Source organism: Eptesicus fuscus, chromosome 16 (genome assembly GCF_027574615.1).
Source record: "Eptesicus fuscus isolate TK198812 chromosome 16, DD_ASM_mEF_20220401, whole genome shotgun sequence".
NCBI lineage: Eukaryota > Metazoa > Chordata > Mammalia > Chiroptera > Vespertilionidae > Eptesicus > Eptesicus fuscus.
In genome coordinates this window covers 41,704,611-41,723,240 of record NC_072488.1, presented here as the reverse complement: position 1 = coordinate 41,723,240, position 18,630 = coordinate 41,704,611, and the positions used below count along the sequence as shown (strand labels likewise).

Below are 18,630 nucleotides of genomic sequence, written 5' to 3'. Positions count from 1 at the left end.
TGCAAATTAAAACCACAAAGAAATATCACTATACACTCACAAGAATGGCTAAAATTAAAAGGCTGACAGTATCGAGTTGGTGAGGATATGGAACAACCCAAACTCTCACATGTGGCAGTTGGGAGTGTGAAATGGTACAACCACTGTGGTGAACTGGTAAGCAGTTTCTTATAAAGCTGAATATACACTTACCATGTGACCTAGCCATTCCCATGATCAGGGCCTGGGAGAAATGTGGGAGGTTGGCCAGGCAGGGAGGGACCACGGGAGGGCTTTAGGGCGTGTCTGGCCCTTCTCACCCAGTCCCGATCAGCCGGACCCCAGCTACAAGCTAAGCTACCGGTTGGAGTGTCTGCCCCCAGGTGGTCAGTGCACGTCATAGCGACTGGTCAGCCAGTTGACTGTCTGCCCCCTGGTGGTCAGTGCACATTATAGCGAGTGGTTGAGCAGCCTTAGCATATCATTAGCCTATTACAATTTGATTGGTTGAACTGCCAACCGGTTGACTGGACACTGAGCATATTAGGCTTTTATTATACTAGTGTAGGATGGTGTCGCGACCCACAGGTTAAGAACCGCTAGCAGGGTCGCCTAAGATCATCGGAAAACACAGATATTTATATTACAATTCATAACAGTAGCAAAATTACAGTTATGAAGTAGCAATGAAAATAATTTTATGGTTGGGGGTCACCACAACATGAGGAACTGTATTAAAGGGTTGTGGCATTAGAAAGGTTGAGAACCGCCAAAACTGGTTTGGCTCAGTGGATAGAGTCCCTGCCTGCGGACTGAAGGGTCCCGGGTTCGATTCTGGTCAAGGACATGTACCTTGGTTGTGGGCACATCCCCATTAGGGGGTGTTGCAGGAGGCAGCTGATCGATATTTCTCTCTCATCGATGTTTCTAACTCTCTATCCTTCTCCCTTCCTCTCTGTAAAAAAATCAATAAACTATATTAAAAAAAAGAAAAAGAAAGAAAGGTTGAGAACCACTGCTCTATAGTGTCAGCCTGTCCATTTATTTAAAATAAGACTAGTTGCCAGTGTTTAAAACTATAGATTGCACATAAAGTTTTGTGTTTCCAGTTTATCTTTTTTTGTTTGTTTTTTTCAGTTTATCTTTAGAAGTGAGCAGATCTGACAAAACTGGGTCCATATTCCTACATGACAACAAGTGCCTGAAGTTGTGTAGTACCGTATTTTCCGGCGTATAAGACGACTGGGCATATAGAAGATTTTTCCTGGGTTAAAAAGTCGTCTTATATGCCAGAAAATACGGTAGCTGTTGTTTTTTTGTGGGCCATACCCTTTAGTTTCCTACAGTCTCCACCACACTCTGTAGCCTTTTCTATTCTCTATGGTAACATTAAGAGGAAAGTTAATTCATTTTAGAGTGCCCTCTTTATTTTAGGACATGATTATACAGAGGGGAACCAAACAGACAAAATATCTATCTAATGAGTAGAAAGTACTTATCTACATTATCAAAAATTAGGAGAAAGTTAGACCAAGAGTGCTATATATTTTAGGGAAAGTGGGAAGAAACACGTTTCTTTGTGGAAGTAAAAAAAATATTCCCATATATCTCATAGGCAAAAGAGTGTATGTGCCACAGTTATCTTACCTGTTTTACTTGCTTACCTCACAAAATGGATCAAATCTTTTTTCCTTTTGTGATTCAATAAATTCATGAATTATCCAAAAAATTCATTCCAGTAAAAACATGGAGATTATTTTAGTATTTCAGAAAATGCCAGTAGGCAGAGAGAGTGGCACAGGCTCTATTGAATGTTGGCTGTTCTTATCTCTGTTCAAACTATCCCTACCTCAGTGTAAAATTTTTCCATTTAATCAAGCTCTTATGATGCAACTCAATCTGAAATGAGCATCTCTATTAACAGTCATATAGCTGCCTTCTGCAATGGCCTGAACCCTGGTCCATGTGTACTGGAGATGTATCTTGAGTAATGCTATCTCCCCTCTACCTTCTAGTAATTTACATCTCTATTTGGTCAACTACACAGTTTATATTGGCCAAGATTTTTCTATTGGCAGTCCTTTCAGGCTTTGATTTTGATCGCACTGTCAAGGAACCCTGATTTAAATGCTTCTCACCTGCAAATAAGCCCTTGTATGGGCATAGATGCTTAATAAAATGGTTCTGTTTCTATTAGGCATAATGGTTTATTGCTCTGCCTTTAGATTTATGAAGGTCATGGGCTTTGAGAATCTGGACTGGCTCTTTTCGACCAGTTGTGCTTGCCTAGATTGTGTGGCAGGCATCTGACTCATTTCTTCAGTCTTGGCTGGAAAGGTCATCTTGCTACCTGGTGAAGAAAACTACACTGCCCCCATCTGGTGGCAGTTACATCAAATTGCTGCATCGTTAACTTGCTTCTGAAAGGACAGCCTTGTTCTTTAGTGGTGCCATGCATCACAGAACTGCAGGAAATAGCCATTCCCAATTTTTGTTCTGCAGCACTGTCAGCACTATCAGGGGATTGCACAGTTTCTCTAAGATACATGAACTGGAAAGAACATATTTTGGACAATCAGGAGATTGACAATGTCCCAGGTTCTGCCCATAGCTAGCCATGGGACTCCTAAGCCTCAATAGGTTTCTCTACCCATAAAGCAAAATGCTTGAACTTAATGTTCTCTACAGGCACTACTAGTATAAAATTTGTAGTTCTGTGATTTTTTTCAAAATTCAAAATATCTATAACATGAAACACAACTTAGACTGTTTATAAAACAGGTGTGAATATACATTGAAATTTTATACTTTATACTATCGTTTTCCTCAGTTCTACTTGATTTTAAGACACATCATGAATTTTAATAGCCTTTTTTTGGAGGGGAGACAAATAGCACTTTATTAAATGTGCATATTTATAATAAGAAAATTTCAGATATTGAAAAAATTAAATTGTAAAAAATTTGCATCTTAGCATTGACATTTTTGGGGGTGAATGTGTGATAAGGTCTCTCTCTTTATATATATATATATATATTTTTATTTTTTATTGATTTTTTACAGAGAGGAAGAGAGAGGGATAGAGAGTTAGAAACATCGATGAGAGAGAAACATCGATCAGCTGCCTCCTGCACACCCCTCACTGGGGATGTGCCCGCAACCAAGGTACATGCCCCTGACCGGAATCGAACCCAGGACCCTTCAGTCCTCAGGCCGATGCTCCATCCACCGAGCCAAACCGGTTTCGGCAAGGTCTCTCTTTATAAGTGCATGTGAGGGTTAAAAATCTGTTTTTGTAAATACTCAAAGTTGTAGAATTATAGTTGACAATTGAGCAGTGTAAGTGTAATTTAAAGTATTAGGAGAAAATGGAAAATGTTATTGAGGTACAAAGATTAAAGAGATGACAGTTGAAATTAAAGATTTATTTGGTGATTCATAAGTTATATAAATGTCTAAACTTAGGGTTTATACCTGAAACTAATATTACATGTCACTATAATTGAAAAATAAAAAAAAATGTTTAGAAAAAATAAAGATTACTGGGGGGTGGAGAGGGTGTCAAGCAGGGAAAAAGGAGACATATGAAAAACTTTAGACAATAAATAAAAAAAGATTATATGGTAAATTTTAATGTTTATCTGAATACTGAAGAAGAGCACAGTGACAGTAAATATACAAACATGCAATTTCCAGTAAATAGTTATCAATATACATATTGGAACATTTAAATCCATTAAAAAATTCCTAACACGGAATTATGTGTGTATTTTAACATGAAACAGTGTTTTATGATTAAAGCTCTCTTTGGTTGTAAGGAACAGAAACTTACTCAAGCTGACTTAAAAAGGAATAATTATTGTAAAGATGCAATAGGAAATTCTGTGAACATCAACAGACAGGTGCTAAAGTGCAGCTGGGCTTCAGAGGAACTAGAGTGGCAGTCAAGACCCAAGTCCTATCTCAGGCCTGAGATCTCTATACTCACTGATGATTGCTCTCTTAATTTTGCATATGGCTGTTAGCCCCAAACCAATGCCATAACTTCAACTCAAGTTCCCGTACTGATGATTTCCCTCTGCATTCTCCTTCATCCAATTAGTGATTACCTCTGTGCAGTGATTTGTTGTTGTTACATAGGCTCAATGCACAAATAGTTCAAGCTAAATTATGAAGGTACACGAGCAAGCAGATGGACTAAGTGTCCAGTATAGGTTCTGCTTATCCCAAAGTCTTCAACTTTGACAGCCGTGTAGCACCTTATCTATCTATAACCCCTTTTAACAATTACACAGAACACTTCATACAGTGTATGGGGAGTGATGACAAGGTTAGGAGTTCTAAGGATTTGTGGAACACTAAGGTGTAACAAATTTAAAGTATTTAAGAATGCTTCAGCTAGTAATTATTGCATTAAAGGGAAAAATAACACTGAGCTTCACAGGATTCTGGTTAGAATTAAGAGCTCAAAGTGCCTCGGACAGTAGTTGGAATGTAGTTTTTTCCCTCTCATCTGTTTATCTATTTGTAGGTTCTTTTGAAGGTAGTTACTATTGTTCCTTTCTCCTGAGATTGGTGTTTAGGAACAATTTCTCTGATTTCTGCCACCCGATTGCCTCTGAGTCCTGAGAATCTAAGATTGCCTTCAAAGCCAGGCCCGTGCTAAGCATAGTTGACAGTGGCATCAGCACCACCAACAGTGACAGCAGCCACCATAGTCATTGACTTTTCCAAAGTGACTCAGAAGAACTTGTGTGTTTGTTTCTCTCACAGGTGGATTTGCTATCGTGTTTCTAGTAAGGACAAGCAATGGAATGAAATGTGCCTTGAAACGCATGTTTGTCAACAATGAGTATGATCTCCAAGTGTGCAAGCGAGAAATCCAGATAATGGTAAGGCTGCCCCTCAGACTTGAGACTGCTTATTTAAAATGGGTGTGGGAAGAGACTGTGCCCTCTCATAAGAAAGGCAGGGGGGGAGGGCATTGTTCCCTTTCCTGCAGTGGCCGAGAGGCCTCTGCACATGATGGGAATGAACAGCATTGGGGTGTAGGATGCTGCTCCTGCCTTGGTCACCTTCAGTTGCAGGGTTGAAGAGAAAGGGCCCTTTTGAAAGAACAGCTATATTTTTTAGGTCAGAGAAATAGTTTTGGGCGTTGGGAAAATTTATTTCACAACATGGTTCCCAGAATTAACTGTAGAGTTTAATCTGGAAACCCTAGCTTTTCAACAAGCCTCTTCTTCTAGTCTTGTCTTCTATCAGTTACCAGTCCAGTTTTCAACTCCCTTGAGCTTTTCAGCATTCTGTGACATATCTTTCCACACATTTTTATTTTGTACATGTAGTTCTTTCCACCTGGAATGCTTTTCTCTTTTTTGGCCTAGAAACCTCTTACTCTATGATTTCATTTATAAAAGTCTAAGAACAGGCAAAAGTGATCCTTGGTAATAAAAGTCAGAAAGCAGTTAGCAGGGTGTAAGAAATTGATTAGAAAAGGGCAGGTGGGAACTTTCTGGGCCATAGAAATGTTTTATACCTTGTTTTGGGTAGTGGTTACACAAGCCTGTATAATTGTTGAGCACCTTAAGATCTGTGCATTTTATTATATGTTAATTATATCTTAAAAACTTAGTTTTCAAGATACAGATTAATATGTTTTAAAAAAGAGTTCCTGTCTATTAGAGGTATATGACAAAATATTTGTAGATAAAATAATATGATGTCTTGAAGTTAATGAGTGGATTTAGAAGAGAACAAGATTGGCAATGAATTGATTATGATCAAGGCAGAGTGATGGAATTTATTGGAGTTGCCTCTTTCACCTGTTTAACATTATATGTAAAAAATGTAAATAGTCTTTAATCCATCATGTTTCCACAGTACTTTTAAAAATTTTTTTAAAAAATTTCTTTATCGATTAAGGTATTACATATGTGTCCTCATTCCCCCATTAACCCCCCACCCTCCCCCACTCATGCCCTCACCCCCCTGTTGTCTGTGTCCATTGGTTAGGCTTATGTGCATGCATACAAGTCCTTTGGTTGATCTCTCCCCTTACCCCCACCCTCCCCTACTCCCTCTCCACAGTACTTTTGTTAATGCCAATTATATTGTTTATCTTGTTATTTTATAAATAGTACTGCTATCAGAAAGTAAGTTATTTAAAATCAGAAACTTTATATTCTAGCGCATTGCTTGACATAGAGTAAACACTTAATAAACTTTGGATGAAATTAATGTATGAGTAATGGTAATAGCATGTTCATCAAGAGATGATTCATTTGTGCTCTGGATTTTAATGCTTTTGTAACGAGATCTAAAAAGTGGATGAGGATGGCATTGTAGGGATCCCACCAGGCTTTGCTTGCCCCTACCCACCCCTTGTGGGATTGCCCTTTCTGTGGCTACTTAGAGTAACTAGTTATACTGTAGTTGAGCTACTGAAGGAATTCAGAATTTTAGAGAGCCTGGTACTACTTTGAATTCCAGAAAGCTGAAACTATTTGGGAAGTAACTATTGATAGAAATGTGTTGCTGTCATTATTGCAAAACAAATAAACAAAAACCCCCAAGGCTCATATACTAGTAAATATAGTCAGGGCCATGAGGATCTGTCCACAAGGCACCAGTGTTTTCCCACTACCTTTTCACACAACTCAAAATGTCTGTGCTCACTATACTGGTATTTTCCTTTATCCACCTCATGGGTTTTCTGGATGCTTACTACTCTCACCTTGCCCCTTCCTTGCTCAGCTCTCACACTTCATTTCCTGTCTTTGCTTCTGCTATTTTCTCTGCCTGGAATGCTCTTCTCATTCATTTTCTGGTGTTAGCAAAGCAATCCCACTCTTGAACTTTCTCCCACTCATTTATAAACATGTTCGAGGGCTTACTTTGTGCTAAGCAGGCACTGGAGTAGAGGAACTAAGAAGACACAGGCCCCATAGGTGCTCACAAATTAATGAACTTGATTAGGAATTAAATTATGTGGGTTCAAGTTCTGGTCCAGCCAGGTATTAGCTGTGGGAGTTTTGTCTCGATTTTTGTTTATATTTTTTAAAAACTTAAATACTCGAGTAAGTGAACTAAATAAACTTGTTACAAAAAAGTCAAGCAATTCTCCAAGGGCTCCTCCTATGCCATTTCAGGGTCCCAAGGCAACCACTTTTAGTTGATTGATTTGCTATATTTCTAATTAACATGCTGACATTGCTAATTCTTGGTCTCCCCTCCCCAATCCCTGGCAACCACTGATTTTTTTTTTTTTACTCTTGCCATAGTTTGCCTTTTTCAGAACTTGATATAGTTGAAATTATTCAGTATGACTCAGTGTATAGCCTTTTCTGATTGGCTTCTCTCAGTAATATGCATTTAAGGTTTTTCATGTCTTTTTTTATGGCTTGATAGCTCATTTATTTTTAGGGCTGAGTAATATTTCTTTAGATGGATGTATCACAGTTTACCTTTTCACCTACTGAAGGATATTTTGGTTGCTCCCACATTTTAGCAGTTATGAATAAAGCAGCTATAAACATCTGTGTGCAGGTATTTGTGTGGGCATAATTTTCAACTTATTTAGATATTTCATATATTTTCAACTAAGCAATTATTATTTCAATTTTAAAGATTCCCTTTTTATGTTTCTAAGCCAGGGCTAGAATCTGTTTTTAAACAGAACCTTCAGCTGATTCATATTTATATGAGCGTTTGACCATACTACTTTGAATCAGACTCTAAATGACGTTAAAGATCTATTCAGTAAGTACAGGATTAATTAATGGTATGATTTGGGAAAAGGAGAGTACATTTGAGTGTAGATAGGAGAATATCTAGGACTTCTTATGTAGGTAAACCCACAATGGCCCCAGATACCTTGGCCTTCTATAACTCCAGGACCAGCCCAGATATCAGAGTTTTTCCTTTCACTACTACACTGGACTTGACAGTTTTTGTATGCCTGTGAATAACTCCTTGGAGAGGAGAGTTATTGAGAAGGAAAAGTAAGGCAAAAGACTCCTTTACAAAGCAACTTTGGGAGAGAGAAATTAATTTCAGGCTTTAGCACTGCTTTTCTTCATCTTTTAAATTAAGCTGAAATTTGGTTAAAAGGGTCTGTGCAACCCTAGTGTGGTTCTAGAAGTAGGTAGCAATAATGTTGACTCAAATTCAGAAAACATTGAATATTTGAATAGAGGGTCAAAAGGGGTTAATATACCTTTTAGAAACTTACTTTACGCAAATGTAAGCACTGTAAGAATCTGTAGGTTTGATGCTGACATTGCAAGGAAGGGTGGCTTGAGAAATGACATGTAGGGAAATTAGTTATATGCAATACTTACTTTTACTATTTTGAGGTGAGTGATATTATTGATATGCTATTTAGAATGCTATCTTCTTTGTTTTCTTGCACATGAATATAAAGGTTTTTAGGTATATATTTAGGAATTGAGTCCTCTGTTTTCTTATAAGGCCTTAAGATTTTTAAGTAGGAATTCTGCTATAGGAATTGTGAAGTTAAGGATAGAATACTGTTCTGTACTACAAGCATCATTAATTAGGATCCCAGATAAACTTGAAATTTGTAATCTATAGGATCTGGGTTGAAGGGCTGATTTTCAAATGCTAGTTTTTGTGTGTGTTTGTGAAAAAAGATTTTAAGCACTTCAAGCAGTTAAATATGAAAGTTAATAAGCTAACTCTAAACCACTCTAGATATCTATTTAATAAAGTAGGTCTTCTAATAACATGTTTGTCGGTACTTTATTTATCTTGCTTAGTGTTAATTTAAAAATAAAAGTTTGAAATGACAACACAATCTCTTTAGACTTATCACTGTTAAAATCATGTAATATAAACTGATCTGATCTATAGTTAACTGAACATTCCCCACACCCTAAAACTCAGGTTTTGACTTACACTCACCATATAGATATTTATCCCAATATTCCAAATGCTAGTTGTAGCCAAGGGCATCAAAGCATCTTCCCCATGTTCTGCTTCTTCCTGAATAGTTATTGAGATTGTCTCTCCTCCCTCCTTCCTACCTCCCTCCCTCCTGCCTTCTCCCAATGTGGATTCCATCCCATACCTCTATATCCAGTCTATTCTGTAAGCCTGGGACTGGTCTTTTAACTAAAGACAGGGAAGCTGGGGTATCTTCTGGCCTGCAGCTGCTGGGAGCTAATGCCAGAGTACTGTAAATGTAAGTCAGTCTCAATTTGCAGTAAGATTTTCTCTTGACCTTTTCTACATTTCAAAACTATTCAAACAGTATAACTGATGATCTTTTTATAACTGATGATCTTCTCCATCAGTTATAAGCCAGTGATGTTTTACTCTAAGATCTGAGATATTGCTGCATCATCAAGTCATTAAAAGTCATGGTCTCCCTCCAAAGAGGTGGTCTTTTCTGGGAGATATATTTCAGAATCTCTGCAGAAGATAAAATAAACAGGAATTTTATCAGTTGAAGATAAAGATGGACTTGAACTCATCAGCAAACATCTTGGCAAGCTGTTCTAGGATGCCATCTGCAGATGTTAATTATCTAGTTTGGGTCCTCTAATAGCTCTTAACCTCCTCTTGACTCTACCGAATGCTTTTTTATTGTAGATTCTTTTTATTCCTCTTTGGGCAATACAAAGTCACAGGCAGCATTGCTGATTCTTTTTCAAACAGTTTAGTGTAAAAATATTAGTCTTTCATTCCTCCTTGTGGACATTTGGAGGACACGATCTTCTGCTCCATTTTGTTTTCCAAGAACTTCTCTTCAGTTCTTCCTATTTCCAGGACTGTGTAAATGAAACAACTCCATAAGAGTTGATAATACTGAAAAGCAGAGAGAATGATAGTCCTGCGAAACACGAGTCCTGAAATCACTCTCTGTTTGGAGAAACTTGAACTCTAGAGGCTGCTTTTCTGCCTCATTATCTCTCTTGTCTGTTACCCAATGCAGTTGTTCTAAGACTTTTTGCTCATCAAGCTTCTTTCTCATTCCCATATACTTGAAGATGATTTTGCTTTCTACCAAAACAGTAGATCTGAGCTCACTCAAATTTTTTCCCTAGCTTTAAACCAATATTCATATCCATTTTTATTTCCTTCCTGCTTGCCAGGGAAAGATGTGTCTAAGACAGTCCCTGTAACAGTGCTCTGAATCCTCACCTCTTCTACCTACGTATGGGACTTTGTTCCATCAATTATCGCAGCCTTACAGCTTTCTTCTCCTGGCTCCTTCCATTCTCCATTGCTCACTTATCTCCCATCCTAAAAATTCTTTTCCTCAGTGCTGCTTCTCTCTTCAGCACAAAATGTTTTGAAAGAGTAATCTGTAGTTGCTGGCTCTATATATTTGATTCCCATTCTTTGCAAATCCAATTCAATTCTCACCTCCATTCCATGCCCTCTCTGAAACTGTTCTTGCATGGATCTCCAACGACTTCCCCATTGCCAATTGCAGTGGTCACATTTCTGCCTTTGGTCTACCTTCTGAGGCAACTACATTTTTAATCTTTCATTCAGAGGAAAGTTCTAATGAGTTTTAACTTTGATGCTCAGGGTTCAGTTGTGTTCATTTGATATTGTGAGGCTTCCTCTTATTTGGGTATGTGATTTCAGATTGCAAGAGACTTTATTTATTACTTTAAACAGTGTAATGAATCTCTAGTTTATGTGGTGATAGTTACTATTCTGTGGTCCAGACTGCCAAATTTGTATGGTGACTCTTACAGAACTACATATTTTTCTTACTCTCCCACTTTTTATTAAAGCAAAATAATTTATTAAAACTAGTTAATAATAGATTTTTGCAAAAATATTTTCCACCTAGCTCAATTTTTGCTTACTAATGACCTTAGATTTTGAACATCATCACTACACAGATTTGCCCCTTCGATGTTGTAATAACTATGCCAGGGTAAGAGGCAGCTTCTGGTGCCTCACTGGGTCCTGACACAAAATTAATTCCACAAGCAGCCCGAGGAGATGATATGCATTTCCAACCAGAGAGCTGGAAACATGACCCATCTTATTTATATACCAGCTGGTTGGCTTGAAAGGCTTAATTACAAGCAAAATGCTTAGGTCTGGATTCCATTGTAGTTTCTGTAAAACTTTGTAAAGCAGTTATGCTTTTATATAGTTCTAAAGGGACAAAAACAGTATGAACAGTTTAAATCAAGTTGAATTTACTTGTTTCCCTACAACCAGGAAAAAACATCAGTTTCACTTTTCTGAATTAAAAACTCACATGTTTAAATAGTTCATACTGTTTCTCTCCTCGTAGCCCCTCTGCAGTGGTCCCGCAGTGTTGCTTCCAGTTTTCATGGATCACTAATGCAGTAAGCAAGTATCACCCTGTGTCCATTTGGTTCTAGGGTTCAGGAGAGTGCTATGGTTTAGTAGGGTTTTTGGATTGCTATTGAAGATCTGGCCATGAATCTCAGAGACCACTGGGAATCTGCTCTTGACCCTGCTCCTTATTCTCTGTGTATTTAAGTTACATGTGCTAACGGAACTGACTGGCTCATTGTGTTTCTATTGGTGTCTGTAACTGAAAATATTTTAACTCTTCTTCACAGAGGGACTTGTCGGGACACAAGAACATTGTGGGTTACATTGATTCTAGTATCAACAATGTGAGTAGTGGTGATGTATGGGAAGTGCTCATTCTGATGGACTTCTGTAGGGGTGAGTATATGAGTCATATCTTAAGCTCTCATTTCACTGGCACTTGAATTGTCAAGGGCATGGTGGTTGTTTTAGTTATTACACTGTACCCTAATGTACGTATGTTGTTCTGGTTTTAAAGATGGGAAAACTAAGAGGCTAAAAAATACAGAGTCTGCTGTCACCACTTGGTTATTCTGATAATGGCAGGGATCAGTGGCAGAAACAGTTCAAAGTGGTGGATAATGCAAAACTCCATTTTTTTAGATTTAGGAAGGGTTGGTGCTTGTATATGAATGAGAATGTATCAGAATGAGAATGAATGTGTTCTTTGTGGTGCTTTAAAACAAATAATGAAGGCACATAATAAAGGCCCAACTCCAGATGGACTACAGAAACAATTCAGCTTCCCCACTCCCTCTCTCGTGTGTTCTATTCTCCACCCACACCACCGTCCTTGTTATGGGATAAAAGAATCCTTTTCCTTCCTCCCCTTGCTCGAGAGCTATAATTGCCAGGAAGGCTACATTCAAACTATGCTGCTCTTAACAGTGGAGTTTAGTAGTTGAAAGCATGGAGTTTCAAGCAGTATTTATCTTGGGAAATCCAGACGATAGCATGATTTTATTCAGAGTTGATGGTATTTCATACAACCATTGTTTGGAGGTGTGACTTTTTTTTATTAAGCAGCTGCCACTTACAAGCTTGGGTCACTGTCTCACTGTTATGTAGTCACCCTTACTTCCACTAACATTTTCCTTGCTTTAAGATACTGTCCATAAACTAAGTATGTTGTTTATCCCCAAAATGTGATGTTAACTGATAATTTCAGCCTTTACTATTAACCTGATTTTTAAAAATACTACCAAATTTGAACTTGACAGTTTGTTTCCTCCTACCCAGGCCTTTTTGGACAGTAAAACGTTTAGAGATGAGGCAGTAGGAGCATTCAGGGATCTGGTTAATTTTGTAAATGAAGCCATTAGGCTTTTGGTCCTGGAGATTAAATGTTGGCGTAGCATTTCTACAGATTAGGCGGCAAGTAGTGAAGGCAGGAAGACCAGGCTGTTCCTGAAATACAGACTATAAAAGCTGTCTTCTTTCCTTCTCCTGAGGTTTATTGTGCAATTGGATTCTTACTAAAAGATACGGCGAGTTGAACCTGTGGTCTTGTTTCAGACAAAGCAGGGACAGTATAACCAGGCAACTAGAGCAGGACCATATTGTCAGCTCTATTACTAATCTTGAAGCCATAATGAGGGCAGCTCATGTCTGGGGTACATAATGGAATAAGCAAACTGTTTTTTTACTTTTAATCCTCACCAAAGGATATTTTTTTCATTGATTTTCTAGAGAGAGTGGAAGAGAGGGAAAGGAGGGGAAGAGAGAGAGAGAAACATTGATGTGAGAGAGAAACATTGATTGGTTGCCTCCTGCTCACATCCCGACCAGGGCCAGGGATCGATCTGCAGCCGAGGTATGTGCCCTTGGCCAGGAATCAAACCTGTGATTCTTCCGTCCATGGCCTATGCCCTAACCACTGAGAAACCAGCCAGGGCAAGAAACGGTTTTTGACACATTGGAGAAAGCACCAGATTGTTAAAAAAAATAACAAATTCCAGGTTGTAAATCAAGACAGCTGGGTTTTAGTCCTGGCACAACTAGTCTGTTGAGCCAAGTAATCATGTCTGTCCAGGTTGCTGCTTTGTGGAGAGTCATTTATTCTCTTGGGTAAGTGATGAGCCTGAATGTTTATAACCTCTTTTCCTCTATACCCCTCTCAGGAGGCCAGGTGGTCAACCTGATGAACCAACGCCTGCAAACAGGTTTTACAGAGAACGAAGTGCTCCAGATATTTTGTGACACCTGTGAAGCTGTTGCCCGCCTCCATCAGTGCAAAACTCCTATTATTCACCGTGACCTGAAGGTAACAGACCACCTATTTAATTAAGTGTTTGTTCTTACAGAGTATTTTCTATCTGCCCCAGGGATGGGGTAGACACTAGGGGTATGAGAGAAGTGTGAGGCATGGTTCCAAATTCTGAGCTTTCATTCTTCTTGGGGAAAGAAAATGCAAAGAAAGAAAAGATACAACAGTACAGTATAGATATCAGTTTTATTAAGTAGTTTTCAGAAATTCTTCATAATCATCAAATGCTTGAGCACACATTGTTTTTATTTTTCTTGATATACTGCCATATTCACTTTTCCTGGGTCATGAAAAGTTATATTTAATTTAAATAGATAATAAACAATGATGCTTGGTCTTTAAAGTCTATTTCCTATTTTGCAAAATCTATTAATTTATTACTTTAAAAATTTGTCCTACTAATTACCATCTGCTTGCACCAGGCCTTTCACGCTGTAGTCGCTTCACAATGTTTGTTGAATAGAATTGGCTAGCATTTATGGAGCACCAACTGTGTGCCATACTCTACTCGACACTTTATGTAGAGAGGAGCAGAGAGGTTTTATGACTTGCCTAAGGTCATACAACTAGGAACAGTACCAGAATTTGAGTACAATTCTTCTGATTCTAAATTGCAGCTTCTTTTTATTATACCCATGTTTTGAGAAATGTGCTTCATGGCTAATAACTTACATCAGCATTCCCTAGTGCGCTTGTTAAATGCAGGCTGCTGGGTTCCACACTGAATCTATTGGGCTGTAATTTTGGTAGCAGTGTCAGGGAGGCCCAGGAATTCATATCTTAATAAGCACCTCATGTGGTTTATATTCTAAAGTATATTCTTTTGTATGTTCAGCAGCATACTAGCATTTATGTTTGGGCTCTTTTTTAAAAATTGAGATATCATTCACATACCATAAAACTCACTCTTTTAAAGTGTACAATTCAAAAAAGAAATAAAGTGTACAATTTAGTTCATTTACAAGGCTGTGCAATCGTCCTCACTATCTGATTTCAGAACATTTCATCACCCCAGAAAGAAATCCTGCATCCATTAGCAATCACTCTTCATTTCCTGATCCTCTAACCCTGGGTAACCACTAATCTATTTTCTATTGCCTGTTCTGGACATTTCATATAAATGGACTCATGCAGTATATGACCTCTTGTGTCTGACTTCTTTCACCTGGAATAATGTTTTCAAGGTTCATCTGTGTTGTAGCATGTAGCAGTACTTCTTTCCTTTTCAAAGCAGAATATTTCATGGTGTGGATATACCACATTTTTCTTATTCATTGATCCGTTGAGGGACATTTGAATTGTTTCTACTTTGGCTATTATGACTAAAGCTACAATGAACAACCATGTGCTAGTTTTTATGTAGGTATACGTTTTTAGTGCTCTTGGGTGTATACCTATGTGGAATTGCTACGTCATGTGGTAAATATGTTTAACTTTTTGACAAATTGCCAAACTGTCTTCCACAGTGGCTGCACTATTTTACATTCCATCAGCAATACATGAGGGTTCTAATTTCTCCACATCCTCACCAATATTTGCTATTGTCCTTTTTTATTTTAGCCATTCATAGTGGGCGTTAAGTGGTACATACATACTGTCATTTCTGTACTAAAGTTAGCTTTCAGGAAGATACCGTACATATATACCTCCAATGCCTTCGATAGCCTTCTCCATGTACCTCTGCCTACAGTCAGCCCTTTTTCTGAATAGAAAAAGAATACATCTCAGTAAATATTATGAGCATAGCATAGTATGAGTACATAATTCTGTACAGATATAATATGGTTCCTACTGTCAAAATGTTTGAAGTATAGATGACAGGACATAAATGAAATATTTAGACTTGAAACAGAAATAGGTGAAATACAAAACTTTATAGAACCAAGTGATGAATAGATGAAAATCAAGTGGCTTAATATATGATCAGATAGTGAGATCAGGGAAATGGTGGTTGGAATCTTCTAGAAAAGTGGGATTTTGAAGTACTAGTGGGATATGGGTGGTCACAGAGAGGATGAAGGACATTTCAGGCAGAGAGTGGAGCCTGAGGTCTGCCTAGAGAAGGGAACCACAAGGCTTTGAGGACGGAGAGGTGCATGGCAGGTTGCACATCAAGCTAGAGGCCACACTCTATGTATTGATATTTTACTGATGAGTGAAATCCTTAGACCTGTTAGCATATCTTTTGAAATAAATAGTACCAATGCTTCAGGAACTGTCCTTTGTTCCTGCTACCTACCTTGGAGAAGAGTTTGTGAGGGGCAAAAAATAGGGGAGAAGCATGGCTGAGCAGCACCTGCCCTGGTCTGTGAGTATGGGAATCCCAGCCTCTCTGGAGCCCCATTTTCTCCTGTGTCAGATGAGGTTCAATTTCACATCGGAACTTGGATTTTGTAGCACTCGCAGTGTGACTTGTACCGAATTGTAAGTGCTGTGAGAGATGAACATGGCAGCGTCCTTCATATTGCCAGATGCAAAGAACACTTCTCAGTCCCTGTCTTATTCTCCTCCTGTGGCCTTTGACTCCTTTGTGACTGTCTCCTCCCTTGCCCTCTGTGAAATCGTTCTCTACCTGCTCCTCAGGCTGTTGGTTACTCCTATAAACACTTAGCCATGAGCCTCGGTTCCCTCCCTGAAGTGGAGACAACAGTGCCAGCTTTGTTAGGGTTGTAAGGTTAATGCATGCATGTCACTGTCCAGGCACATCCCTTGCACAGTAAGCCCAGAGAGGGTATGGAGATGAGAGCAAGAAGAGGGGGCCCTCAAGCATCCTTTAGAGAGTGCTATTCCCATGTTCTTAAACAAAATCTTCCTTTATTTTGACTTTGTAAACATTTATTGGATTAAATGAGGCCAAAATGATAATTATTTTATACCTGTGAATAACCTACCCAGTTTGCATATTCCCAGCATATTAATGCCCTGTTCACAGTGCTGCTGTGAGGTGGTAGGTAAGTGTCAGTGATGGGAACTTAAGGTACACGGAGTAGGTCAGTGCTTGGGCTCAGGCAGCTAGAGCCCCAGACTCTTCCTTCAGTGCACTGAACAGCCCATGAGAAGTCTCAGCAGAAGAACATGGAGCCAACTGGAATCGGAGGGTGAGGCCTCGGCCTGATCGGGAGGCTGCCCCACTCGTTCCCAGCCTGCCCTCAGCCGTGTCCCCTCCTCAGTGTTCCTGGGAGCAGTGTTGGGCTGTGTAGATGCGCTTTAATCAGTATTGAAGACCATCAGGCTTGCTGCCAGGTGGCAGTAGTGGTCCAGGGAACTTGGTTTCCCTTTCTCCTCTACCTTGGGAATAGGGAATGTAAATAGGGTCCGTGGGAGAATTCCCGATTGTGATTGTTCTAGAGGAGTCCTGTTGCTGTTGATTTTAGTCGTTGACTCCTGGTTGTTTTGATTGAAGCTTTCTACAGCTCCCAAATCTTAAATTGGTGCTTTCATTAGCATGTTAGATTTTGTTGATTCCTACTAGTATGTGCGTGGTGGGCAGTCGCATTTGCCTGCCACACTGCCAGCTTCCTATGCCGTGAGTGAAGTCCCCATATACCTCTTGTTTGCCTTGGCTATGTCTTGTTTGCCCTGACTGTGTCATTTATCACATAGCCTGCGCTACGCTGAGCTCTTTGTCACTGCGGAACCAGCCACTGCAGACCTAGTGGTAGCAGAGCCAAGAAGTTCATTATTCTCCTGCTGCCCAGGGGAAGTGCTCTTTGCTGGCCTTCTGGTTGCTTCTCTGCGAGCAGGATTTCCATTTGGTGAAGAGACACCACTGTGAATAAAACTCCAAGGGACAGAGGAGAGAGCATAGGCCAGGACATCTGTGGACCCCTGGTTGAGTCAGTACCACCCTGTGTGGGGCTCTGCTTGTTCACATGCAGAACTGAGAAAACCCCTTGTTCCGCCTGGTCTTTCTTTCACATTACACATAGGAAATACACTGAAATCGGTCCTGGTCCTTAAGCAGCTTATGTTCTAAAAATAACTGAAACAGTTCTGTTTTTTATTGAAGATCCTTCCTCAAATACGTTATTTTAACATTTTAGTTATTTCCCCCATTTTAAAATTTTTATTTCTCTGAGGAAAGATAGAGGTTATTATTACAGATCATGGGATCATAAGCCTGGGAAGGTCCCCTAAAGCCAGCCCTCTCCTTTGACCAATCAGGTGACCTCTGTCCAGAAAGGTTGTGACCTACACAGTTAATTCAGTGACCAAATCAAAACAGAGGCTAAGGGTTTTTTTACTTCCATTTTGGATTTTGTTTGTTTGTCAGAAAAGAGATTTGGATCTCATGAAGTATAATAGGCTGAAGATTCTTGTCCTATTTTTAGAATCACAGGTTTGAAAATCTGCATTCATCTAATCCTCCAGAATTTCCAGTGGTAATAAATCCTGTGACTGAAATGCCTGAATGCCATATCTGTTTGAAATAATGTCAAGATGAAGAGGTCAGTAGGAGGTGGCTTTCCAGGCATTTTGGCTAAAGCTATAATCAGAGTTTTGGAGTGATGACTTTAATAACACTCTTAAGCCAATGGGTTGGGAAGTAAGGTCAGTGTATTAAACTCTCAGATAGCTGAATGACTTGAGGATTGTAAGCAATGGTAACCATTGTTAGGCTTACATCCTAAAAGGGACATTGTCAAAAACAAAGTCACTATAAAAAGTCTCCCAAGCTTTCAAAAGATGAGTGTTAATAAGTCTCCCAGCTTTCAAAAGATGAGTGTCAATATCCAGTTGGTTCTCTTCCTTCCTAATCTCATTTAATCCCTCCTGGCCCTAGTCTAGACCTGGCTGTATTCACCTCACTCACACTGGACAATTGCACCTCACTGTCTCCTTTCTTTTTCTCCCTCCTCTATCACCACGCCAGCTTTCCTAAAGCACTTCTTTTCACCTGCTGCCGACTGTTAAAATGTTGAGTGGTGGCCTTCTTCACTTGGTGGCCTCTCTTCACTAGTGGCCTTCTTCACTTTGCCCTCTGTCTGCTTCTTTGGTCTTCTCTCCTTCTGCACCCTTCTTTCTCCAGTCCGAACTGCCCATATTCCATAATT

The 18,630-nt window shown here is 39.2% G+C and overlaps 1 protein-coding gene across 5 annotated transcripts in view; it reads left to right on the top strand.

The window, feature by feature from the left end:
* Positions 1 to 18,630, top strand: part of AAK1 (AP2 associated kinase 1) — a 133,166-nt gene that overhangs the window by 61,950 nt on the left and 52,586 nt on the right. For all 5 annotated transcript variants that reach the window (XM_054727839.1, XM_054727838.1, XM_054727841.1 and 2 more), the window contains exons 3-5: positions 4,753 to 4,871; positions 11,559 to 11,667; positions 13,431 to 13,573. In XM_054727839.1, the coding sequence (XP_054583814.1) occupies positions 4,753 to 4,871; positions 11,559 to 11,667; positions 13,431 to 13,573 (371 nt within the window). The remainder of the gene's footprint in view (positions 1 to 4,752; positions 4,872 to 11,558; positions 11,668 to 13,430; positions 13,574 to 18,630) is intronic.